The sequence below is a fragment of the Rhipicephalus microplus genome, chromosome 8 (genome assembly GCF_043290135.1).
Source record: "Rhipicephalus microplus isolate Deutch F79 chromosome 8, USDA_Rmic, whole genome shotgun sequence".
In the NCBI taxonomy this organism is placed as follows: domain Eukaryota; kingdom Metazoa; phylum Arthropoda; class Arachnida; order Ixodida; family Ixodidae; genus Rhipicephalus; species Rhipicephalus microplus.
In genome coordinates, this window is record NC_134707.1 from 61,682,056 (window position 1) to 61,707,968 (window position 25,913).

Genomic DNA, 25,913 nt, shown 5'->3' on the forward strand with positions numbered 1-25,913 from the left:
ATTCTACGGCGTTGGCATCATACAGACACACAAACATCCACAGATTACATACGTATTACCCCACAGAATACCAATACATATGCCGGCGGAATGAGAGCACACTGACACCGAACCACAGCACATGGGAATGTACAGCTAGCACCGAAGGGCAGGAAGAGATTATCAGCAGATTTATGTGGAAGACAATGCAGCCCAGTACTGCACTCGGAGACCAGCTGAGGCTAGTCAAGAGGGATGAAAGGATTGCAAAGCAGGATTGCGGGTTGAAAGAATGGCAAAATTAATTTTATCGAAAATAGAGCAAGAAATCTGACACAACACCATGCAATCTAACAATAGATGCGAGCTTCCGACTCATTTATTTGCTAATTATTTGCTGAAAAGGACCATTGCAAGCAAGTGTGTGCTCGCAGAATCGGCACTTTTCCTTAGGCTGTGTCAATGTAAAACGCGAGAAGACTATTTCATTATACAATCATCTGTAGGCACAGGTTGCATTGGAAAGGTCACAGCACTGTCATAAGTTCAAAGCCTCCAGATCTTGAAACCTCCATGAGCACAGTGCGCTATCACTGACGATGACAAGTGCGGGCTCTCGATTGACTGCGGCAAGGCCTTTTTCTCTCCTTCTTCATTAAAGGTGAGCTTGCTGTCAGTCTGCACTCATCATCGCCATCTGTGATGCCATCACCATTTCAATATTCCTCCATTCGACTGCTGGTCCTCGTTGGATATTCCAAGACTAGAGGCGTTGCTGAAAGAAGCCAGAAGTCTGAATGAGCTACGCTGAAAAGGTGTTGTAGAAGAATTGATAGCTGAGCAAGTTGGTGATAGTTCTTTAATATCTTGAAGGCAGTGTATAAACGACACAGGCAAGAAAAGAGTTCTTCTCTAGCAGCTAAATATCTTTACATTCAAGCAGACTTAATAGCTGACAACAGGCTTAATGCATGAGAGGACTTAGCGCACATCATCTGGAGGAACCATTCTGAATCTGATAAACTAAAAAACATAAAAATTCTCATCCCTTCCACGTGAACAGCCACACAAAAAAAAAAGATTGATATGGTGAGAAATGAAGTGATCAGTGCATCAGCTCTCCCTCCATAGGGTGGCATGATAATGAGGTTCGCGACCACAGCAACCTTCTTTGTGGCTGCTCACATGAAAGTGATTGGAATTTTCCATGCCTGGTATTCGTTTCTAGGATTAAAAATGGTGCCTTCTGATCTCACATGTAAAGTGGCCACTTTTGCGACAGGTCGTCAGTATTTAAGTGTGCTTGTATTTTTAATATCATTTATTTCAGAAGTTCAGTGCTGCTGTAATACTTCTTTTTGTCTGTGTCATTTCTGAACTGTTGTCAAAGTTTTCAGATGCAAAGGTGCTGTCAAAGCTGGCAGACTGGTAGAAGAGCATACACAGTCTGAGAGAGAGTAATTAAAAATAATTTCTGGAGTTTCACTAGCTAAACCATAATACAATTAGGAGGCATGCCATAGTGGAGTGCTCCAGATACTTCGACCACGTGCGGTTCTCGAATGTCTGACTAGATCCAAGTAAACGGGCCTCCAGCTAGCCTCCATTGAAAACGCAACTGTTTGCAGCCACGATTGAACCTGCAATTTTCGGGTCAGCAGCTGGGCCCCATAACCACTGTGGGTGGGACGACCAATCCGAAGGGGCATTTCATGGCACTGAGAGAAAAAAATTGCAGCGACATCCGCAGTGAAATTCAAAAACAATTTTGCGAATCCCAGCAAACACTTCAATTCAGCAAGTGTAGTACTTTCTGCTGAAGACTAACCTTGGATATGCACAGTTATCGTAGAATTTGTAGAATTTGTGCATGTATCCCGCATAATGACACACTAACTAAATAGTGCACGCAAGAGGCATTCTTCAACTCCCGTGACAATCCCAGCTTTATGAAACAACTTTAGCTTCACCACTGACTGTAACAATAACAGCACATTTGGAATACCATTACGACTTACCACGAAGACACAGATAAACTGAATAACTATTAGCCATGAAATCGACCTAGAGGTGGCAGCAAAGTCGCCGTGTTAGTGCAGATACAGTCGATTCTTGATAATTCATCAAGTCACAGCAGAATAAAAAGATGAAGTAGTGTAATATTATAGGGCCCCTGCTCAGCCCTTGCCTGCTCTGCAATACTACAGCACAAGATGCAAAGGCGTCGCATAGGCGACACGCACCGCGAAGAGCCCACAAGAAAAATCATCACAGAGTAAATGTTGGCAAAATTTCACTATGTTATAACATTACCTCGTAACATTTTCATTCTCCCGTAAGAAAAAATTTAGTGATTACTGTTGTGGCGAAAAATTTCGCCTTGCTTGGTTTTCCCAGCGTGCAGCAAGAGTGACCACTACCAAATGTGGGCAGGCTCATCCCCTACCCATCCCCCGGCTGGTACGCCTATGACCATGCATGTGCTTCGCTTCAAACATTTGTTTACAAGCAAAGCGTTGCTCCTTGAAGCCCTGAGGTGCTTATTTCTCATATTTAGACTGTTGGTAATATAAACACGCAAACTTTTAAATAGTAGTGGAAAAGCAGCACATATTTTCTGATAGGGAAGTGCAAAAAGTGTGAATTAACCAAATGATTAAGTTTGAATTAAGAGGCTTTTAAATACATTGAAAGAATAGAGGGCATCAAAAAAATTTTGTTTTGTTAGAATAAACCGAAAGTATGAATTATCAGAGTTCGAATTATTGCGAGTCTACTGTATATTGCTCGCAGTGTGTGTGGAAGTACATGGGGCTGCTGGTTTTATGTCATCATTCTGCGCTCCATAGGTCTTGAAAACATTTCAATTTTCAAGGGGAGGTATTGTTTGGCTCCGCAACACCACACATACAGCACTAAGCCAGAGATTAGCTTTCATTCCACTACAGAGGAGGCCCAACATCACCAATGGGGGCTTTTCAGGTGTTGGAACTTCAAGGCACTTTCAGATGCTGATTTGAAAATGCAAAGTGGCGCACTTACACCTTGGGACAGCGGTTCCGACGATCAAGAAATATTGTCGCTGTCTTCGAGATCGTCAGATTGCATCCAACAGGAGACCGTTGGAGAGTACATGTTGGTCTGATAGATGCCTGCACACCATGTGGTTTTGTCAGCAGCCTCTTTTGCATATGCACTGGCACCTTCCACGACTTTCACAGGTCCTGGAGTCGCTATTCTTGGTCCTCTACAATACAGAGGATGCTGCTTTGTAACCTAAAAACAGAGAGAAAGATAAGGCGTCACAACAATGTGGGGACACATTTGACTTGCAATTCGATGAAGGATAGCAACTATTGGGGCATAACATCCCGAAACCACGATATGAATATGAAGGACACCATAGCGAAGGGCTTCGAAAATTTCGTCTACCTTATGCCACTAAATACAGTGACCTCGGACATTTTAGCCTCTACGGAAAATGTGCCCACCAAGGTTGGGATTCGATTCCATGACCTTTGCATCAACAGTTGCGCACTACAACTACTAGAGCAACGAACGCAACGGGTGAATCCCAATACAGCGAAGTATCGTAACAAAACATATACAGTATAGTCAACAGTTTGACGGAATCTCGTCTGGTCCGGGAAAAACAGAGGAAGAAAACAAAAAACTGGCCAAGGTAAAATGAAAAAAAAAATTTTAAGTTTTTTGGTACAGAAAATTTTAGCGAGTGGCGAGTTTGAGTGAGTCCGGCTCAGGAAAATTTTTCTGAGTGAGTCCCAAGTGCAAAATATATTTAATGAGCGAGTTTGAGTGAGCTCCACAATTTTTGCCAACCTATGTAGTGGACTAAAACAAAATTCACTGAGCAAGGTCAAATAAACAGAAATTTTGAAGACTTCTCGGTCCCTTATGTGTAAAGAACCGAAAAGTCCATAAAATTTGATTCTTTTATGTAACAATTAAAGCTGACTGAGTGCAGAATAAATATGATATTGATTGCATGCTAATTGCACATAGTTACTCAAACTCATTCATTTTCTCATCTCATTTTCTTTCTTGAGATCTAATACCGAGTGCCTTGAAATTATGTTGCACGAATACCGAGTGCCTTGAAATTATGTTGCACGAGTTTGACACATTTTCATGTAGTCCACTACAGCGCGCACCTCAAGGGTTTAGGCCCTGCTTCAATTATGCCATGCACTGCTTTACGAACCTATCGTAGATTAATCAAATGACTTAAGCCAAGCCTCGTAACTTCATTACAATAAGGTGTAGCAGTACAGTAAAAGCTCGTTCATTTGGATTTCATGATACTGGAAAAAAATTTCCGAACTGACAGAATGCCAAATAATCGAAAGTATCAAGAAAGCAATAAAGAAATGTCTATTACGTCAACGCAATTTCATATTGCCACGAACGAAATAACAGACAGCAACGAATCGACGTCTTGCTCGCCCCCCAGACCAGGAAGCAAAGGCCTCTTCTTTTCTTCACTTCCAAGCAATTTCACGCTACAGTTGATGGCTCATACCCATTACCTGTGACATTATTCCCTCTCCTCGAAAAACATCGTCTCGATGCTGGTAGTGAGGGTTGAGGAAAAAAAAGAAAAAAAAGATGCTACCATGGAATCCTACAAGTGCAGGAAGGAAAAAAAATGGGCTGGTGTCATAGTATTCAATAAAGAAAGGAGTTAGGACACAAGACAATCAAAAAGAAACAAAAGTGACAAAAAAATGGTCATTGCATGGTAAGTCAGTCCACGTTCGATTGATGGCGCGAAAAATATGGCTTGAGCCTTGACAGACACAAGCACCACATCACTTTGTGGAAACCGACGGGAACTTGAGGTGCTCTCGGGGAGAACTTCGTATGCAACGTCACTGAGTCGGTGTAGAACTTTGTACGGGCCGAAGTAGCGCCGCAGCAACTTTTTAGAGTGACAACGCTATCGGATGAGAGTCCACACCCAAACTTCATCGCCTGGTTGGAAGGTAACCTCCCGGTGTGTAAGGTTGTAGCGGCGTGCGTCCGCAGTTTGGTGAGCCTCAATACGGCGTCGGGCGAGTTGACAGGCCTCCTCGGTGCGTTCAGCGAACAGGGCAGCATCCGCGTTGAACATGCCCAGGTTGTTGGGAAAGAGCATTGCGTTGAGCATTGTAGTGACCTCTCAACCATGAACTAAGCGAAATGGGGTGAAACCTGTACTCTCTTGGACTGCTGTATTGTAAGCAAAAGTTGCGTAAGGGAGTATATCATCCCAGTTATTGTGATCAAGGGCCACATACATTGACAGCTTATCTTCAATGGTCTTGTTCAACCTTTCAGTGAGTCTGTTTGTTTGGGGGGATAGCCCGTGGTTTTCCAATATTCTGTACCACTTAGTCTCAGCACCTCTTGATGCATCTCTGCGATGAAAGCTGTATCACAATCAGTAATTATCACAGCTGGTGCACCGTGACAAAGTACGATGCTGGTGATAAAAAACTGGGCGATTTAGGCTGCTGTAGCTTTGGGCAGGGCCTTTGTTTCGCTGTAACTCATTAAATAATCGGTGGCAACCACAACCCGAAGTTTTGTGCAAAGTTTCGAGGAAGGCTGCGTTTTTGGCCTTCGAGGTAGTCAATCAGCGGGCTTAGCTGCATGTCCTCGCGTTGTTGTTGAGCCAAGTCGGTTGCTGATACAGAGGAAAGGAATGTATCGTCCTCTTGAACGCCCGTGTTCGTACTTCCAATCGGCGCACGTGGGATACAGTCAGCATCAGTGTGTTTGCGTCCTGACTTGTGAATGACTGTAACGTCAAATTCTTGCAGCCAAAGGCTCCACCGTGCTAGACGACCGGAAGGATCTTTGAGGTTGGCGAGCCAGCATAAAAAATGGTGGTCGCTAACTACCCTCAATGGTCAACCGTACAAATAAGGGAAAAATTTTGTTATAGCCCAAACAACGGCTAAGCATTCTTTTTCTGTTGCAGAGTAGTTTTTCTCTGTGCATGATAGTGTTCGACTTGCATAGGATATCACGCGCTCTACGCCTTTTTGCCATTGAAACGTCGGACAGCTCCAAGTCCGACGTTGCTGGCATCCGTGTGTAGCTCTGTGGCAGCGTTGTCGTCAAAGTGACCGAGTACAGGTGGGGCTTGGAAATGTTTTCATAGCGTGTCAAAGGCGTGATGCTGATCATAACCCCAAACAAACGGTACGCCGTCTTTTGTAAGTTCATTTAGCGCTTCAGCGATTTTAGAAAAGCCTTTGAAAAAGCGTCTGTAATATGCGCACAGTCCCAGAAATCGGCGGAGATCGCACTTGTTGATTGGGACAGGAAATGCGGCAACAGCTTTCGTTTTCTCAGAATCTGGGTGTATACCGACGTGGCTGACAACGTTACCAAGAAACTTCAGTTCCTCGACAGCAAAGGGGCAATTCTCAGGTTTGAGAGAAAGTCCAGCTGTTCTAATCGCCTGAAAAACTGCCTGTAAGTGCTGGACGCGCTGCTCAAACGTGTCCGAGAAGACGACCACATTGTCAAAGTAGACAAGACACAATTGCCATTTTAGCCCAGAAAGAACCGTGTCCATCATTCTTTGAAAAGTAGCTGGCGCCGAGCATAAGCCGAAGGGAAGGACCTTGAACTCGTAGAGTCCGTCAGGAGTAATGAAGGCGGTCTTTTCGTGGTCGCGCTCATCAACAGAAATTTGCCAATAGCCGCTGCGTAGATCCATAGAAGAAAAGTAACGAGCATTGCGAATACGGTCCAGCGAGTCATTTATTCATGGTAAAGGATACACGTCTTACTTCGTGATCATATTCAATTTTCGGTAGTCGACGCAAAATTGCAAGGTACCATCTTTTTTCTTTACTAACACAACAGGGAACGCCCACGGACTGGTCGATGGCTGGTGACGTCGTCCTTGAGCATCTGCTGGACCTGTTGGCGTATATTGTCTTGTTCTTTTTGCGAGACTCTGTAGGCGTGCTGTCGAATCGGTCTCTCGGTAGGCTCGGTGATCATATGATGCTTGGCAAGCGGTGTTTCGTTCACTTTCGAAGTCATAGCGAAGCAGTTCCGAAATGGGTCGAGTAGCTTCAAACGACGTTCCCGTTGTGCGGACGGTAGATCCTGGTTTACGTCGAGAGTGCTTGCAAATATCATGGCGGGATCGTCGCCCGATGAAAGAGCAGATAATGTTGAGGGGCCAGGGACGTCAGCAATATCCTCAAGGTATGCGATCGCAGTGTGTTTGGTAAGATGGCGATGATCCTCGCTGAAATTCGTGACTATTTATTTACTTATTGATACTGTTAGCCAAAGGCCGTTACAGGGTGGGGTAAAGAAATACACTTCACTTGTTGACACAAGCACAACAAAATGAAATCAAGAAAGACAACACAACAGGCAGTTTTTAACAGAGGACCAATCCAACAGGTAAGTTAATTAAGGTTTACGCAGTAGTGACCAGCGATTGGCATGGTAGAATAGCTTCATACAACACACTTGATGAAGGCTATATCATATACATCACAAACTTCAGCGTCGTAGAAACTTTTCCTACCGACGTAACATGCAGGTATAGAAAAATATACAAAAAGGGCAAGCCTGCTTCCTCCTGGGCTGAACAATACCTCGGGCAACGCAGATTTGTTGTGCAAAAAGTAGAGACAAATTTTCTTCTGCAGCATCGAGGACGTCTTGGTCACTTTCAACATTGATAAAGAGGCTGCTGCGGGGAGGCATAGTAACAGATTCGGAGGATACACGTACGGCAGCCTTCGATAAGTGGGTGTTTTTAGGTTCAGGATGAAATGGGTCCTTGAAGGACACATGCAACTCTCGTAGGTCAATAATTGCGCAGTGTTCACGAAGAAAGTCCAGTGCCAGAATGAGTGGACGGGAGCACACAGGTAATACGAGGAAAGACCCTGTGAACGTCGAAGCACGGATTCGAACACAGGCTGTGCACATTCCAGTTGGCGTGACGAGGTGGCCCCCTGCCGTGCGCAGTGGGGGTCCTTGCCAAGGAGTAGTCACCTTTCTCAGTTGGGATGCCAAGGCGCTGCTCATAACCGAATAATTGGCACCGGTGTCAACGAGGGCAGTGACGACGTAATTATCGACGTGTACAGTGATGTCGGCGGAAACAATCTCATGACTTTCCGAAACGACTGGAAAGTCGGAACGGTCTTCGTCGAGTCTTTGAGTCGAGGGAAGTTCTTTGACAGTTCCTTGGGACGCGGCTTCACCACCAGGAGCCGCGGTTTTTAGCTTTCCCTTTGGGGACTCGGTGACAAGCCTCTGAAAGGAGCATAAGATGACGAGGGAATGCTAAGTGACGTGGGGCGGCGAGGTGATTGTGATCGTAATTGGGGGCGTTGACCAAGGCGAGGAGCTTGCTGGCCCGTAAGGTACGCTTCAATGTCGCGGGGACGCTCACCGTAACAAGGGCACCGAGCATCAGGGTGAAAGCCACGGAGACCAAGTTGGTGGTACTGCCAGTTACGGTAGACGTGACCCGCTTCGCCACAGTGGTAGCAGAGTGGACGGTTATCGGACGTACGCCACACGCTGGCCTTCGTGGCGTTCTGCCACGATCCACACGGACGATAAGTTGGTGCACTCGGAAACCTTGAGGCGAGTGGCAGAGTCCAAGAGGTGCCTTGGAATCGATGGCTAGCCTGATCCATTCTCCCCATGGTGGGATCAGGGCCATGTGGTGCAGGAGATCGCAGAGCCGCCGCATAAGTCAGCACAGGTGCCTCAGGCCTTGTTGGCGCAAGTGAGGTGACCACCTGTCGGATCTCATTTTGGATTAAGTCTGGGAGAGCATTTACGGGTTGTTGGGGTCCTGCTGCTTGGAGTTGGCGCAGCTCGTCCTGCCAACGCTTATGAACTCTGCGAGGGCATATTTATCGGTGTCAAGCCCGATACAGCATGCAGCAGTGGTCACGTTGTGGCGTTCATACTGTGACGACCGATGCTGGAGAGTACGCTCCATTGTGGTTGCCTCATTTATGAACTCAGCCACAGTCGTCGATAGATTGCCCACGAGTACGGCAAAGAGCTGCTCTTTTACCCCATGCATTAAATGCCGCACCTTCTTTTCCTCGGACATTGCAGGGTTGGCACGCTTGAAGAGTCGAAGCATGTCCTCGACAAACATCGAAACTCTCTCGCTAGGTCGTTGGTTTCGAGACGAGATGGCCTGCTACACTCTCTCCTCCTTTCAGTGCTGCAGTACGCATCACGAAACTGTCGGCTGAACGTCGCAAAGGAACCCTCATCATTCTCATACAACGTTTTGGCAGAGTCTTCTAACGCAAAGTAAACTCTCTGCAGCTTGAGAGCTTCATCCCATTCGTTGATGTTGGCAACTCGATCGATGTGGTCAAGCCAGTCATGAACATCTTCATAAATGTCTCCATGAATTGAGCATGGCGTTTGCGGCGCATGAAGAACATGCGGGAGAAAAGAATAGGCGTCGTTGGTTTGCCTCGCCTGGTTAATAGTCGAAGTTGCCATCTCGTCTTGAGAGAGAGAACCGTATTCGCGAGATAGTCCTCGCAGGCAGCGTCTGCTTCTTGCCGTGGGAGCTGTAGCTGTATCCAAGTAGATCGGTGTGTCGGCTGAAAATCTGCAGCAGAGGCGCATTTACCCAGCACCTCCACCAGTGCCACGAACGAAATAGCAGACAGCGACAAATCGACGTTTGCTCGCCCCCCAGACCAGGAAGCAAAGTCCTCTTCTTTTCTTCACTTCCAAGTGATTTCATGCTACAGTTGATGGCTCATACCCATTACCTGCGACAATATTCTTCGTGAATACATAAATCCTCTGCTTTGCTTACAAGAGCAGTGTAAAAGCCACAATTTTCGCTACTTGTAATCTTATTCACAAAGCTACCGCTGCTCAAAACTTCCCCTCTCCTTGAACCCTATAATTAGAAATGTTATCCAACGTTACCAGATTAGGTTTAGGTTTGAAACTCTGACTGCGTGAACTAGCAAAAAATTCTCCCATCTCGTGACACTGCTGTGCCTTTCAGCTCGGTCAGCACAGCGCCGTCGGTGTGGCAGAGCACTCTGTCCATAGCTGTAGCGCGGGGTTCGGCATTGTGTTAACACTTGTTCAGCTCCACTCTTTTTGCAATCGTCATACTCTAACCTAGTATAGTACATTGACATAAGGACGTTACTCAGGACGTTGCCATAAGGTCCGCAGTGATGACGAAGTAGAGGGCGCCGCCTCATATCGGTTGTCTGCAAACGCCACTTGCGTTGCACATTTTTTGGCACTTCGCGAGTGGCAAGTGCGCTGACAATCGTAATTAATCGCGCTGTGGCCAAATATGACCAAATTAACAAGGTTGATGCCAATGAACAATACATACGCTTTCAAATTACCTTTTTTTTTTCAAATTAACGAGGTTTTACTGTACTTCACAGCATTCCAGTTCGGCATTAGGGTTCACGCGTCTTTCCACTCAAAAGATGTACACACCCCTTCCACTTGACTTTGCTGCGTCTCGTTTGATTGAAGGAGCACTTGTACTTCAGCCGTTGATCTATTTAAAAAGGCAACCAACGGTGGCTCTTCTGCAATAATAATAATAATAAATAATATTATTATTACTGATAGTAATAATAATTCTTTATAAGGACTTAAATTTTCATTCCAAAGAGCTTCTATTTACATTAATACCACTCATATGAGAATGTTGCTTCACCTATTGTTTACTTTGTAACGAGAAGGATGTAATTAATGCTTTCAAAATGGAACATATCTAATTAAATGACAAGAAACACATTTTCATTTCAAAGTTGGGAGATTCACAAAATCTTGCATACAATGGTGCTAAGAGCTACTGCAGGCACTTGTAGAACTTATGTCTCGCTTTTGTTTATCTCGTAAGAGCGTACGAACATCAAAATTTCAAGCGTAAGTTGAATTAGAATTATGAAGACAAAAGTTTAAATAAAATTAATTAGCAATTTATTTACAGAATGCTTAGAAGGTGTGCAGTCAAGATTTTAAAATTACATAAAAAAATATACGACCCAAACCACCAAGGAATAGGCAAAAGGAAAAGGCATCATTCTCGTAACATGCACCGCCTAACCCAACAACAAGTTTTACCAAACGATTTTTCTTTTCCCTGGTATGCCGTGTTAACTCTCCACATGTTAAAGGTTTCATCGCTGAGCATCAGGAAGCCAGTCCAACCACAATGGACATTGTCCCGACGAGTCAATGCAGTTCCACTGAGTTTGCAAACTCTCATGTCCTGCATACCACCCAGTAAATCAGAGAGATCACTTTCGGGTTTGCTGGAGATTGTGCACACATCACTGTTTTCGTTATGGGAGTGGCGGCCACCAACCTGCCAATGACAGAAGGAAGAGGAGGACGACGATCGCCGGTGTGGCCGTGGCAGTGGGCAGTTGCGGCCCGAGTTCCGGTTAATAAAGATGGTTCCAGGTCTGGCTCCACATCTTCCCTGCAGGGTTCCGGGCCAAGCAGCTTCGAAACCCCCTACAATTGGCGCCCAAGGGGAAGAACCCTGCCCGTGGGCCACGGACATCAAATTACCTGGCAGTCTGCGACCATGGCCTTGACGACCCCGCTGACCGTGCCCACTTTTTCCGGTTAAGACGCGAGGGAATCAGTCCTCGACTTCATTGACAATCCTTTCGTGTTAGCAGCTTCTCAGAGTTCGGCGTGCTCTAGCAGGTCTTCCCAGTTGCTCTGCGTAGTACCGCACAACGATAGTGGCTGCTTTAACGACCCTTTCAGTCCTAAAACCAGTTTGTCGCAGCATTCCGGGAAACGTTGCCACCGGTCGCCTGCGACTACCGTATCCGGCGTGAGCTCTACACCTGAACGCAATGCCCAGAGGAGGGTCTGCGAGGTTAATGCGGGCCATGCAGAAGCGCATCCATCGGGCGGCCCCACTGCACCTGCCTAGACGCCGTTGATGCAGAGGTCGTTCATGACGTGGACAATGCTGATGGCATGTGGCAGGAGTGGCATGAAGGTGGTGGAGGGGAGCATCACGTCACGGACAACCCTGCAGTGCATGATGAGACGGTGCATAATACCCAGAACTGCAGCGCAAAAGACGGTGCCCAGGCTGATGGCACTGAAAACGAATGCAACGCTGCGACCACGAAAAATGGCATCTGCAAAATGTCAGCGCTCATTCACGGCGACGAGCTCGAGGCACTTCATGGGTAAGAAGCATCAAGTGAAGGTCGAAGAATTCGTCAGGCAAGGAAAGCTAAAACCAGACAGGAATAATGCTGGAGCCAAAGGTCCAAAGCACGTTGACAAGTGTGTACACTCTGGAGCTTCCACCTCACGCACCAAGCAGCAGGCCAGCCGTAAAGGCGGTGGGACCTACAAGGACAGCATGAGAGGCTGGCAGCTCCTGAGGTCACACATGGAATTGTGGGCCGACTGCGCCGGTTAGTGGTCTTACGCGTTGTGTGCGGTCCGTCATGGCCAATGCTAGCAGCTACTGCATCACGTCTCTCTCTCTCCACTTTTGCCGAAGGGGAGGGCACAGTATGGGAGCGGCGGCCGCGAGCCTGCCAATGACAAAAGGCAGAGAAGGACGACGATCGCGGGTGTGGTGATGGCACACGGTAGCGGCTGGCAGCAGGCAGGTGCGGTCTGGGTTCTGGTCGATAAAGAAGGTTCCTGGTCTGGCTCCGCGTCTTTCCTGGGATGTCAGGGCCGAGCAGCCTCGAAACCTTCTACAACGTGTACCACAAGCAAATGGCAGATTTGTCACTATTATGTTGCGAATTGCTGCCACCACCTAGACACGTCGCGAAGTCACCTCCGCGATATCAAAACCAAAAGTGTCTTTTTAAAGTGACGGTATTAAAAATAAACATGGCGTATTCCCATGCACCGCACTCTTTCAGAGTTCTCAAATCCGCATTCTTATACAGAGCAACAGTACCAAAATATTTAAAATTTGTGTCAGCCCTACTTTAAGCTGCGTCGAAGGCATTATTGCCACGGAGACAGTTTGAGTACTATGCATTGCATTTTTTATAGCAGTAAACAACAAAATACATAAAACAATGTAAGTAAGGCAAAACCGACAATAAATAAACATTCTCTAAGCAGATAGAAAGCTCAAACAAAACGAGGCAACAATTCAAATATTTCTTAATATGGGTTATACAGCCGACCTTTACAAAAAAAAGGTTGTTTTCGGCAACCATAAATGAAAAAGTACATAATACAGCAAATAATGTACAAAAACTTTATAAATTGTACAGCACTATTTGTTGGCAATGTAAACAAACCTACGCCACAAGTTCGAGTTTGCTGGTTGCTGGCACGTGCCTTGCACTTCTTCTAAATGCAATTTCCTCCTTTGTCCCTGCAACTTCGTGTATGCTGGCAGTGCTGTGATGTGAGAACTGCGTACCTGCTCTCATGCGCAGCATGTGCATCACAGTTTTGAGTGGTCACCGTGGCCAGCTGTGCTTACCTCTCTCTGGAAACTGCTTCTGCTGAGGTTGGTACTCTGAAATGAAAATAGAGAGGGGTGCTTTAAACACGTCTCTAAACAAACGAACATCGCGCACTCACACAAACAGTTTCCAGCAGTGATAAGTCGGTATTAAGATACCTACTTCAAAAAAAAAGCAAGGTGATATATTTTTGTGTTAGCGCTCCTTTGAAGGGCCACTTCTCAAGTTTCGCAATTTCGAGCTGACGAACGCAATGCATACATGGGCCGTTCACGATCAGTTCTGCCAAATTGTGCAACACTACGTGCCGGGAAACTGGTTTAAATTTCAAGATGAACGCTGCTTGCCCTTCCTTTCATGCACGGCCACCCTGAAAATAAGGGAATGACGTAGACTACAGAATTGCCCTGTGTAAATGGTATGCTGTGATGTCAGTCCTCTGCATAGACGACTGTGATCTGATGTCGCCAACAGTAGCACATGAGACAGCAAAAATTATTTCAAAAATGTGTAGTTTGTGTAATCTATTGCCTGAATATATGAATAAAACTTGAGATAAATAATGAGAAACACACACAGGGAATGTGTGCGTCTTTTTCATTTTTTTCTCGTGAATTGCAACGAGATGCGGGGCTAATGTACCTGCATTTTGAGTGCGTTCGTGTCCCCACTGTTAATGCATCGAGCAGACGCCAGCCCTGAAAACTAAATTAATAGTCCTGCACATTCGAGCACTCAATATGCGAATCTATTCTAGCGTGTTTATACCAGCATCTCTGAATCCATCCCGCAGAAACAGGCACTAGACCACAAAATAATGGTGGTCAACAAAACAATGCTGCCCGCATCTTCTCGGCGGAGGGGCTTGCTTGGGGACGTCATGCACATGTGACCGTTTGCTCGGATGCCAGAGAGGATAGAGAAGAGATTTAGCTTGCAAAGGCAACGTGGGGCAAGCAGCATGGAATTTGAGCTCGTCTCCTCGCATCATCTTTTGCACCGCTTCAAAATGCCACTTTTTTCAGCTCGTAATGAATTGATTGAAAAATTTTTTGTGGCATAATGCTCTTCATCAGACACCAACAACTGCCACGGCCCAACTAGGGGACCTGGCGAGTAACCCTTCAAATGTCCAAGTTTTTCAACAGTGCAATGGGTGAGGGGATGTGATAACGGATTCTACCTTGTCATTAGGTTGAAAGTCGGGCAAGTTGTTATGGCAGCATATCCTGAAAACAATGTGCAGCAGGACAGGACATATACAAAAAAAGGATAAACAGGAGACAAAAAAGGTACACACAAGCTACAAGTTGTGCTTTTTTGTCCCCTTTTTTGGTTTGACCCATGCTACTTCAATCTTTTCAGAAGATTCACCAGCTTGTCAATTTATGCATCAAATTCTGCAAGATTGACAACAAGTAGATAGCCCTTGTGCCAATTAAAATACCAGTTATCAAGTTTTGTGGCATTCGAACATTGGAAGTGCCACGTGTACGAAACATTCCCACATCTGTACCAACAGGAATCTCGCCGTGAAAATGTCGAGGAATCTGTCATTGCAGTATGCAATCCTAAAATCCTGATGTAACTTTTAATGACGGTAATAGTACTAATAGGCATAAAGGTGCACCTTTGATTGGCTGTGGCACATTCGCTGGTGGGCAGGCGTTGTAAACCTTGAATTCGTTTCTCAATTTGCGTCGATACATGGTGTATCTTGGGGACTATATTAGCCTCTGTTGATTTGGACACGGTTTTCTCACACGATGTGTACTGGTTGCGCTGCAAAGAACGGTTATATTGAGCGACTTCTGTTGGTCAAGCCGATGATGCAACCTAGTGGCAGGAAAAGCAGAATGTGATATAAGGCATCCAACAATGTCATTAACTGCAAAAGCCAATTTCACTAGATTGAACTGTGAATTAGTATGCCTGAACACTTCAATTTAAATGTAAGTGGGAATGAGCGTCTATACGGCAACCGAGAAAATACTGGATACTAGACAAAAAACGCTAGACACCAAAATAAATCCAAGAGAGATAACTTCGCTGGAGTTCAATGTCCCAAAATAATATGACCACGAGAGATGTCGCAGTGAAGGGCTTGACAAATTTCGACCACCTAGGGACATAAGTCATGCATTTAAACCGGAGTACATGGGCCCATGTCATTCTCGCCTTCATAAAAAATTTCCACAGAGGTTTGATTCTGTGACCTCGGCAGTGGGACACCACAGGAAACATTTCTTGCTTTTATCTGTCTGGTAACAATTATGACAGATGAAAATGACTTATAGTGGGTACAAATCCACAACTTTCGAATTGGAAGGCTGCGCTTTCGGGTCGTCTGCGCTGGCCATGGACGAAAGCTTTCCATCTTAAGGACTTTCTCTCCTCACCTCAAATTTTCCGGCATGAAACCTTGCGCAGCGGTGCGAGCATTTAATTTTGTAAAAACGACAGCCACAACGAGGTTTTCAAGGAGGCTATGCGGCAGAAAGAGGGGTCAAAGGATGAAAGTACCACAAAGTACCTTACACTTGTTTATGTACTCGTGTACTTAGAAATGCAAGGCTACGAAATAACGAAAAAATTGGCGCCTTCGTCTTTCTACAGGGGGGGGGGGGGACTTGAGTAAATCCGTCGCTAAGTGGGGGGATATGGCATGAATGTTACGTCTACTCGAGTCAAGGAAAGCGTTAAGTCAATCGACAGACAAGTAAAGACGCCCTTCACTGAATCCCGAACGCGCGCTCTGCGGCTTATATACACACCGCCCGCATTCGAGGAAGACGAGACGAGCCAAGCATTAGCAGTGGGGGTGCAGACAACGCAGACGCCAAAGTGCAACATCGTAAGACTAAGAAATGCTCCGCATTTAAAAGGTTCGCTCTAGTCGTCTGAATCTTAAAAAATGGCAAAGCTGGTCAACGACCCACAGCACTTGCCAGCATTTCATGTGTTTTGCATTGCATCGAACCAAGCTTAGCGTGATAGATTACAGTTAAAGGGACCGACTATGCATTTTTTTTTCAACACAGTGTTTCCCGGCTTGCCTTTCGTAGTGTTCGTTGTGGCAGCAGTTAATCCCAAAAGCATGTAGTTGTTTATAAGCAGCATTTTTCGATCTGAAAGGCTCTGAATACTGATTTTCCTTTTTGTCCAGTGAGCATTCATAGTGATGGCGGTAGCCCTTATCGTGACTTGTGCATGCTGTCGTTGTGCTTTCGCAGCAGTTCCCATAACTACACTTAGCCACATTTATTTGAGCTTTACAACTATTTTTTAAAATAACAAGCCGTTACAATGAGATCATGAGGCTTTATACAGCTTCCCTGTATTTGTACTGCATTGCACGTGCCTGTGTCGTGGATGGCTTGTCCCAGTCATCATTACTCTCTCAACACAGGAGCCAAGCCAAGTCACCAAAAACGTCACTGCACATATGCGCAGCCGTGCCGAGCAGCAGCACACGTGATTTCTGAGACAAAATGTAGGTATAAGAACCACGTCACCCCAAAATCTTGGTGACCTGTATACTGCATGCATGGTTTCATGAGCACGCAGAAATATTGCTCAAGAAGCGCTGACGAGCATGGGATGATTACGTCATGCAAAGGCAACGCCACTTCAACACGTACTACTAACGCAGGCTTATATGTACATTTTTATGAAATAATATCTTTTACTCTGAAGAAGCAAACAATCTTTCAATACCAGCAATAAAATATTGAGCATGTATACTAGTCTACGATCACGTGACAGGGTACATCGAATAATAGTTTACGACTCCAGGTGACGCCACAGGCCATTTTTCACAATTTTCAATGAATAAATAAATATCTAACTCCACTTCTCACGAGAAAAACAACGTAGCTCTGAGTCACTACGAGGGACAATCTTTCCATTCGTGCAGTCATTTCGTTTCATGTTTTGGACAGTTGTCAGTTCATTTGAAAAATTGCCAGGTCTGCACTGAACGAGCAGCCGAGTTGCAGCGAAAGCTAGAAGAGTGGCTTTTCAGAGCCTTTTCTAAACACTCTTTGGGTAACTGCTGCAAGTACGCTTGCTGGGTACCCACTAGGCCATAATCATAATGTTTGTGTAGATGGCCAGCATTCTCTATGCTATCTTTCGTCATTCTTCGGAGAATTGTAGTATCCGCTACTCACTAGCTATAAATCTTGTGTAATTTTATAATTCAGTGGCTGACGACATCAAAAAATTATGCCTGAAGGGGGTATGCACCACAGTTACTAGGTGATCAAGAACAAGTTTTCTAATGGGTTGGAACTCGCTCGTTACCCAGTGTGCATGGAGCAGTGCCTGGTTGTTTTTTAATGTTTTAAAACACTTAATTACTCATATTATTGTGATTACTTCCCGAAATCAAGCCTACCTAAGGCCAGTTTAGAAATGAGTTCTAAGCACTGGCGTGGATCAGTGGTAGTATACTGGGCTGGCATGCAGCGGACCCGGGTTCGAATCCTATTGTGTCCTTCCTGTCTTTTATCTAGTTTTTTTTTCTTCTTGCGAAACTGGTTACAGACACTAGCGGCAGAGAACTACGGCGCCGCACGTTACCGATGTTTTGATCTCAACAGCCTTTGCTGTAAAACTACAGCCTGTCATGAGTACAAATCCAGAGGGAGGGTGATCGCTCCCCCCACCCCCAAAACCTGTGTCAGCACCAGTCTCCCCCTCCCCTTTAAGAGTGCTTGTCCACCTCTTACCACCAATTAGAATAAACGAGTGGGACCATTTTGGGCACGCATAACTGTTAATAATGGTTGACGGCTTCATCCTGCTACTAAAAACAAAAATGTTAGGACCCCCTCCCCCTCCGGAGTTACTTCAGGCCGCTGCCCCCCCCCCCATAAAATCCTCCTCTGCCTGCAACAGATCTAGGTCAAACCCCAAAGCCAGAATTGCGAGCACACCTGGATGTGGCCCCTCAGGGTAGAAGGGCGGGCCTTTCGTCACATAATTGTGCTCGGCTCGACTCACACCTGGCAAACTTCGCTTGGCTTGCTTCCTCGCCGCGCTCGCTTCGCGTTCCCGTCGAGCATAGTCGGGATCCGATCGCCGTTTACGGTTACTTTCTCGGGCCGCAGCACGCCTAGCTTCGAGCCAAACGGCCTCCTCTTCGGCTGTGCGAACTTTGCACGGCCGACCCGTTGCTTCCGAATGTCTAAACCGTACCCTGGTGGTGTTGCCTGAACACGGCCGAGCAAGCGCTGGCGCGCCCCTACAGAGAACATCTGGAGCTGGACGTAGACATACATGGTTGCTAAGCGACAACTATGCCGACGTCACACCAGCTGCGCAGCATGGATAGGGTGGCTAGCATGAAAAGGTCTATTTGGCATGGAGGACAACTTTGCTGATAAACAACGGTGCGGATATCACTGTAGTTGCTGCACTCTGCCGGAACTCGATCTTGTTGGAGCATGGAGCACACCGATGACGACGTGACGGTGCTGTTTGTCGTTGATGCTACTGCGGCCTTGGTCAGGTTGTAGTACAACCACAGGGGGTCGCATACCTTGCAGATGTGCCCGAAGCTCCTATCCAGGAACTCGCGCTTGAACTGCGCTGCCTTCGCCGCCGACTCGCATTGCCGCGCCGCTTCGAGATTCGCTGCTCGTTGTTTACGTTTCGCTTCGGCTTCGCGTTGCCGCGCCGCTACGAGATCTGCTACTCGACGTTGACGCTTCAATTCGGCTTCCCGAGCTCGGAGAATGGGGTCCGCTAGCCGCCGTTTCCTTTCGGCTTCGCGAGCCCGAAGTTCGGGATCGGCACGCCGCCGCTCCCGTTTCGCAGCCCGAGCCTTCTTCTCCGCGGACACTGCTGGCATTCATCGCGGCGTTGCGCAGGGGAGGTGCGCGGGCTCTTACACCGTTATACACCGCCGAACTACCATCCCCAGCGGAGTGTGCAGCTGTCTCACCACCTGTCATGCGCAGAGGGGAGGGGACCCCACGGGAGGGATGGACAAAGCCCCCACCTAAAAGTGCGGCAGCTTGGGCTAGTTGGTATGGCATGACGATAGTTATAGCGCGAGAACAAAACGACGACACAGAGACAAGTGTCTTTCGTGTCCTTCTTGTCTCTGTGTCGTTTTGTTCTCGCGCTATAACTATCGCCCCACCTAAAGCTGCTTGGCATCTATGGATGGATGGATGGATGGATATGGCTGTACCCTTTAGATCGGGCGGTGGCTAGCGCCACCAAGCCGTAATACCTAATGAACCAAAAACTATATTTATTTTTTTTCCTTAAAAAAGAGTTTGAGGATTAGTACTTTGCAGTGAAGAGTTTAATTTTCACTCGTGCCTTGACTTTAGCCACCAATCAGATAACCTCCTTCTAGTTAAGTCTACCCGCTTAAAGACTATTTCGCCCTCCCGGTCCCTAAACCCCAGTGCTTTGAAAAACTCTGCGCCATCATCCTGAACTATAGGGTGAAGCCCTTTACAGAACATTATCAAGTGTTCGGCAGTTTCTTCTTCCTCTCCACACGCACTGCATACTGTGTCTACCCCTTCGTATTTGGCCCGATATGTCTTGGTTCGCAGTACTCCCGTTCTGGCCTCAAACAGTAGAGAACTACCCCTAGTATTATCATAGATCCTTTCCTTGGCAATTTCCCGCTTAAACGTTCGATAGATCTTTAGTGCGGACTTCTTAATCATGCCCATTCTCCACATGTCAGTCTCCGTTTCCTTCACTTTCTTCTTAACCGATAGTTCTTTTTGGTTTGGCCACCTGCTGTTTTCTAAGTATTTACCAGTCAACTTCCTTGTTCGCTTCCTCCATTTTGTATCGACATGCTTCATGTACAAGTAGCTGAAAACCTTCCTAGCCCAACGCTCTTCCCCCATTTCTCTCAATCGCTTCTCAAATTTTATCTTGCTGCTAGCTTCCCTGCCCTCAAATGATGTCCATCTCATATCACCTTGTACTCCCTGATTTGGTGTATTCCCGTGAGCTCCTAAAGCAAGCCTACCTATTCCACGTTGCTTAATTTCTAATCTTGCTTGAACTTCCGATCTCATGCACAAGACCGCATTGCCGAACGTCAGCCCAGGAACCATGACCCCTTTCCATATTCCTCTCACAACATCATACCTATTGTAATTCCACAGTGCCCTATTTTTCATGACTGCTGCAGTCCTGTTACCTTTAGTCGCCACGTATATTTCGTGTTCCCTCAGATACTCGGTCCCATTGCTTATCCATACGCCCAGATATTTGTATTTATCTGTTATCTCTAGCGTGACCTCCTGTATTCTAAGCTCACTACCTTCGTTGTCATTGAAAATCATGACTGCTGATTTTTCCTTACTGAATCTAAAATCTAACCTATCTCCCTCGTTACTGCAGATGTCCATCGATCTCTGCAAATGTTCCTTGTTCTTGGCCATTAGCACTAGATCATCTGCGTACATTAATGCTGGTAGTGCCTGATAAATAAGTTTTCCTTGTTTGACTAAAGAGAGGTTGAAGCCCAGTCTACTTCCCTCTAATTTTGCCTCTAATCCTTGTAGGTACATCATAAATAATAAGGGTGACAGGGGGCACCCCTGCCTAAGCACCCGTTTTACCTCTGCAGGCTTGGATACCTGTTTTTCCCACTTTATAACTACCTTGTTACCTTTATAGATACCCTTTAAAAGATTAGTGACTACATGTTCCACGCCTGACCCGCAGGGCGCGGGTTCGAATCCCGGCTGCGGCGGCTGCATTTCCGATGGAGGCGGAAATGTTGTAGGCCCGTGTGCTCAGATTTGGGTGCACGTTAAAGAACCCCAGGTGGTCTAAATTTCCGGAGCCCTCCACTACGGCGTCTCACAATCATATAGTGGTTTTGGGACGTTAAACCCCACATATCAAACATGTTCCACGCCTAGTGTGTCCAGTATTCCCCACAATTCCTCTTGAACCACGCTATCGTACGCTCCCTTGATATCCAAAAATGCTAGCCACAGGGGCCTGTGTTCCTTTTCTGCTATTTCGATGCACTGCGTCAGTGAGAACAGATTGTCTTCCAACCTCCTGTGTTTCCGAAACCCATTCTGCAGTTCCCCCAGCACCCCCTCATCCTCTATCCACGTCTGCAGTCTTTCCTTTATAATCTGCATCGCCAGCCTGTAGACCACTGATGTCACTGTTATAGGACAGTAGTTGTTTATGTCAGCTTTGTCCCCCTTTCCTTTATAGATCATGCTCATCCTGCTAAGTTTCCATCCATCGGGAACTTCACCATCGATTATTATTGTGCTCACTGCCTCTCTCAAAGCCTGCTTAGACTTCGGACCTAATGTTTTTATCAGCCTAATTGGAATGCCATCTGGGCCTGTTGATGTACTACTAGGAACCCTTTTCTCAGCCCTTTCCCACTCTTGTGAAAATGGAGCCATTGCACCACTTGAATCGTCCTTGTATATTGTGGTGCATAAAGTACTTCTTTGTTGAAATTTTTCTGTCACTTTTGTTCTTATATTTTCAATAGCTTCGTCCGCTTCTAGCCTAGCACCTTCAGCTGTATTTATATATCTCTGCTCTAGGATCGTCTCATTTCTTAGGGAGTTTAGATGGTTCCAAAATTTCGCAGCTGCCTTTTTATCTTTTTTATGTACTTCTGCCAGCCACTGAGCTCCCTTCCTTCTAATCTTTTTATTGATCAGAAGGGATGCATCCCTTCTACAGCTTAGAAAGGTTGCCCATTTTCTTTCAACATCATCTGTCGGTTCACCCCGCTGCTTAGCATGTCTGTGTTCCCTAGAGGCTTCCTGACGTTTTGCTATGGCTCTCTTGACTTCCTCATCCCACCAACTTTTGGGTTTGTGTCTTCTTTTCCGGGGTGACTTGTCACGCGTCTTAGCAAGCTCTAGCTCAAAGAGTCTAATTAGATTCGTGTATGTCCACACTGTCTTATTATCCTCCGTCATTACTTTCTCAATTTGTTTAGTGGCTATTTCAATTTGCCTTTCTGGATAAAAAATTTTCTGTAGTTGCTCATCTTGTCTCCTTCCCACTTTCACTGCTCTTCCAAAACTTAGTTTGATACGTTTGTGATCGCTACCCAGACTTCTGGAGCCACCTTCATCTATGTGCATTCCCCTAAGCTTATCATACATCCTATGTGACATCAGTGCATAATCTATCGTCGACTGAAGCCTTCCTACCTCCCATGTTATTTGCCCTTCACACTTCTCGGTACTGTTGCAAATGATCAAATCAAGCCGTTCATACATATCCATGATCATTTTGCCTGTCGGGTTGGTATACCCATCTATATCTTCTATGTGCGCATTCATGTCTCCTAGTATAATTATCTCGCACTCTCTTCATAACTCCTGAATGTCATTTGATATGCACTCTAACATTGTCTGGTTTTCCTCTCTGGCCTTTGCTCCCGTCCACAAGTACACAAAACCAAGGAGTGTCATTAGACCTGCCACTTTCCCTTTTAGCCATAAATGTTCCTTGCACTCCTGCTTGACCCTTTGCCAGTCTGTATATTTATGAATGAATGCCCCAATACCACCCCCCTTTCTGCTGCCTTCTGTTCTATTACAATATTCCCACGCGTTGTCCGGATTGTCCGGAGGTTGTTCCATGTCCCTGAGATGTGTTTCTACAAAACCGTATACCATCGGCCTCTCTTCCCTTAGCTGTTCTTCTATCTCTTCCCACTTCAGCCTGTTCCTACCACCCTGCATGTTAATATACCCTATGTCTGAATTGGCTAGGCGCTCGTGACTACGTCTATTTATGCCCCGGACTCTACCTATCTTAGATATTGGTGCCACTTTGGAATCGTATCTGTCCATACCACCTGTCGAAGAGTCTCCCTGGTTGTTTTTCTCGTTACTAGCTATCCTGCACCCCGAAGGGCTCGCTTGCCCCCCAAAAAAGCTACTGCGCGTCCTGCAAGTCGCCAACCCACCTGATGACCTAGCCGAACATCGAAGTGAATTCTGTCTCGTTGAAAACCCCCCCACCTATGCACCTCTCTGTTTATTTCCACCACCTCAAAGCCTTTCTCTCGACTCATCCGCCATATCTCTTGGTTTGCGTTGACCACCGCTCTTTGCAGGTTGCTATCACGCACTGGTACCTCCGGTATCGTGCATATCACTACCTGTACCTTAGGAGAAGGGGCGCGCATGTCATTGACGCCTTTCGCCAGTGTGGCTGCTAGTCCTGCTGCATCTACATTCAGGACATCGTTTAAACCGCCTGAAATTATCACTAGGTTTCGTCTATCAGCTGTCGTTTTGAGCTTTGCGCTCGCTTGCCTCATGACTGCTTCCAGCTTGCGTCCTGGGAACGCCCCTACTGCAACCCTCTTGTCACCTCTTACCCTCTCTTTGATGGCTTCTGTGCATCGATTTAAATTCAAGTCCCCGGCGATTATCACATGCAGCGACTTTTCAGCTGGAGCGTTCTGCACTTGGGGGCTACTTGCACCTGTGACGCCAGCTGCTTTGTCCCCTCCCTGCCCCACCACTACCTCGCTGAAGCTGGGCCTTGCGACAGTTGAACCGGCTAAACTTGTTTTTTCCAAACTTGCTTGCTTTTCCTTCTCCACCGTTCTGGCTGCCTGTTCTCTACTGTTCTCTCGGTAGGTCGCTTCTTTGTTCAGCTTCGCTAGCGCTTCCTCGGCGAACTTCAGTCTTTCTCCCATTGCCCTCGTTTTCTCTTGCTCTGTCGCCAACTCAGTCTCGAGCTTGGTGATTCTCATCAGCAGTTCACTCTGGGCAACCATCATTTTCTCCAGTTTTTTCTCGACCTCACATTGCCTACACTTCGCGTCAGCCTCTTCTCCATCCTCTTCTACGCTTGGGTCCACTTTCAAACCCACTCCACATCCTGAACACTTTACAGACTTTTTAACCATGCCTTTTTGACACCAATTGTCCCTATACTCGATAATTACTAAACTCGAGCCCTGCACTACGAGAAAAAAAAGTCTAAGCTCTACTACAAAAATTTGCGTGTTCAATGTACGCGCACCTCCCCCATTAGAAGTGCTCCCTACCGGTTGCCCTTCTAACCACCACCATCTAAAAAGTTCATTCTTTAACTCACGTGCACCCTTGGATGTGGAACGCTGGCAGCAAGGCGGGCCTTCCATCGCTGATACTCCGTTAGACCGGTCAATTGTCGCTGATTTCGCTTCCGTGCCGCTTCTGCCTCGCGCCTTCGCTTTTCATACTCCGGGTCCAATCTTCGATGTCGCTTCTTGATTCTTTCACTGGCCATGTAAACGGGATCTAGTCGTCGTAGACGACAACGCTCACGATCCGCTGCACGCCGAGCCTCGCGGTAAGCGGCTTCTTCTTCGGCCGTGCGCTTCTTCCTCGGTTTACCCATGGCAAGCGTTGTAGGCAAACGCGGCTCTCTCGGCGCCAGGTGTTCCGTGGCCAGGTCAGGCTCCGCGACTAATCCACACAACACCTACCACTTATCTCCGTCACGGACAGCAGGAAAGAAATCACTACTGCATGACAACAGCTTCGGTGCTGCCCTACTCTTCGTGGCTCGAGTTAGTTACTGTATAATGCTTTCAAGGTAGCATATACGGTACCTCTAGCTCGAGCGGGCGCGCTGCGCACTCTTCACATGTGCCCACAGAACACCTGCCACAGAACACCTGCTGCCTGCCTCTATGGTGGCTAGAAGGAAAGGTGCCACTGAGCCAGCACCATCCCGGCTGCGCCTTGAAAGGAGACGTGCTGATATTTCAATCGGCCGTGAAGCGGCGTGCAAGTCGCCACCGTGATCAGTCGAGAGCGCTTGTCAGCCGCTAGTGCGGCACTTTTAGTCGCTTGCTCGTGTGCTCGCAAGCTGCAAAGTCTGCGCTTTCCCTATTTGGACTTGTTCGGGATCAATACGTGCCAATGTGACCATGCAACAGTGATGAGTAAGCAGCAAAGACACTTCTTTGCTCCTGGATGCATTGCGGGATATGCTTCGGCTCGCAAACAAGGGAAGAAAGCGTCTCTCTTCTCTGCTCCCGCCGACGATAAACAACGCAAGGCTTGAGAGCGTACAATTCCTCGCGCTGGCAAACCACTGGAAAAGGACTGCGTGTGTGCGAAACTCATTTCGACGAAATATTCATCGTCCGTAGCTACAAGCATGTTATCAACGGCTTCTTAGCAACTTAATTGGGAAAAAGCTGTACCTAAGGAGGGTGGGTTCCTGAGTGAATCAAGTGCCGGAGGACTCCACGTCACTCTAACCAGCGCCCTTTCCATCCGGCACTATGTCATGAAAACATTAGGCTATAAATACTTGATGACGTCTCGCCTCTGCCAAGACGCACTTAAAATCTTTTTTTGGAATTCTGAAGCAAATGTCTGGCTCGATTGATCACCCTTCGCCGACACAACTTTTGATATCTGTGAATTGCCTCAGTTTATACAG

At 46.7% G+C, this 25,913-nt stretch overlaps 1 protein-coding gene across 3 annotated transcripts; it reads right to left on the bottom strand.

The window, feature by feature from the left end:
- Window positions 1-330: 330 nt before the first annotated feature.
- LOC142769083 (uncharacterized) lies at window positions 331-19,536 on the bottom strand. 3 transcript variants are annotated; one of them, XM_075871938.1, is made up of 6 exons: window positions 18,413-19,536; window positions 15,103-15,254; window positions 13,490-13,525; window positions 10,483-10,577; window positions 3,022-3,255; window positions 331-754 (listed from the first exon to the last, which is right to left on the bottom strand). In XM_075871938.1, exons 2-5 carry the CDS (start codon window positions 15,179-15,181, stop codon window positions 3,046-3,048), a joined length of 420 nt encoding a protein of 139 aa, XP_075728053.1. In that variant the 5' UTR covers window positions 15,182-15,254; window positions 18,413-19,536; the 3' UTR covers window positions 331-754; window positions 3,022-3,045. The 3 variants fall into 3 exon arrangements, 2 of the variants coding, with proteins under 2 accessions (XP_075728053.1, XP_075728052.1); XM_075871937.1 differs by having other exon boundaries at window positions 15,103-15,308; window positions 18,413-18,613; XR_012885646.1 differs by lacking the exons at window positions 10,483-10,577; window positions 13,490-13,525 and having other exon boundaries at window positions 15,103-15,308; window positions 18,413-18,612.
- Between the last annotated feature and the right edge of the window lie 6,377 nt (window positions 19,537-25,913).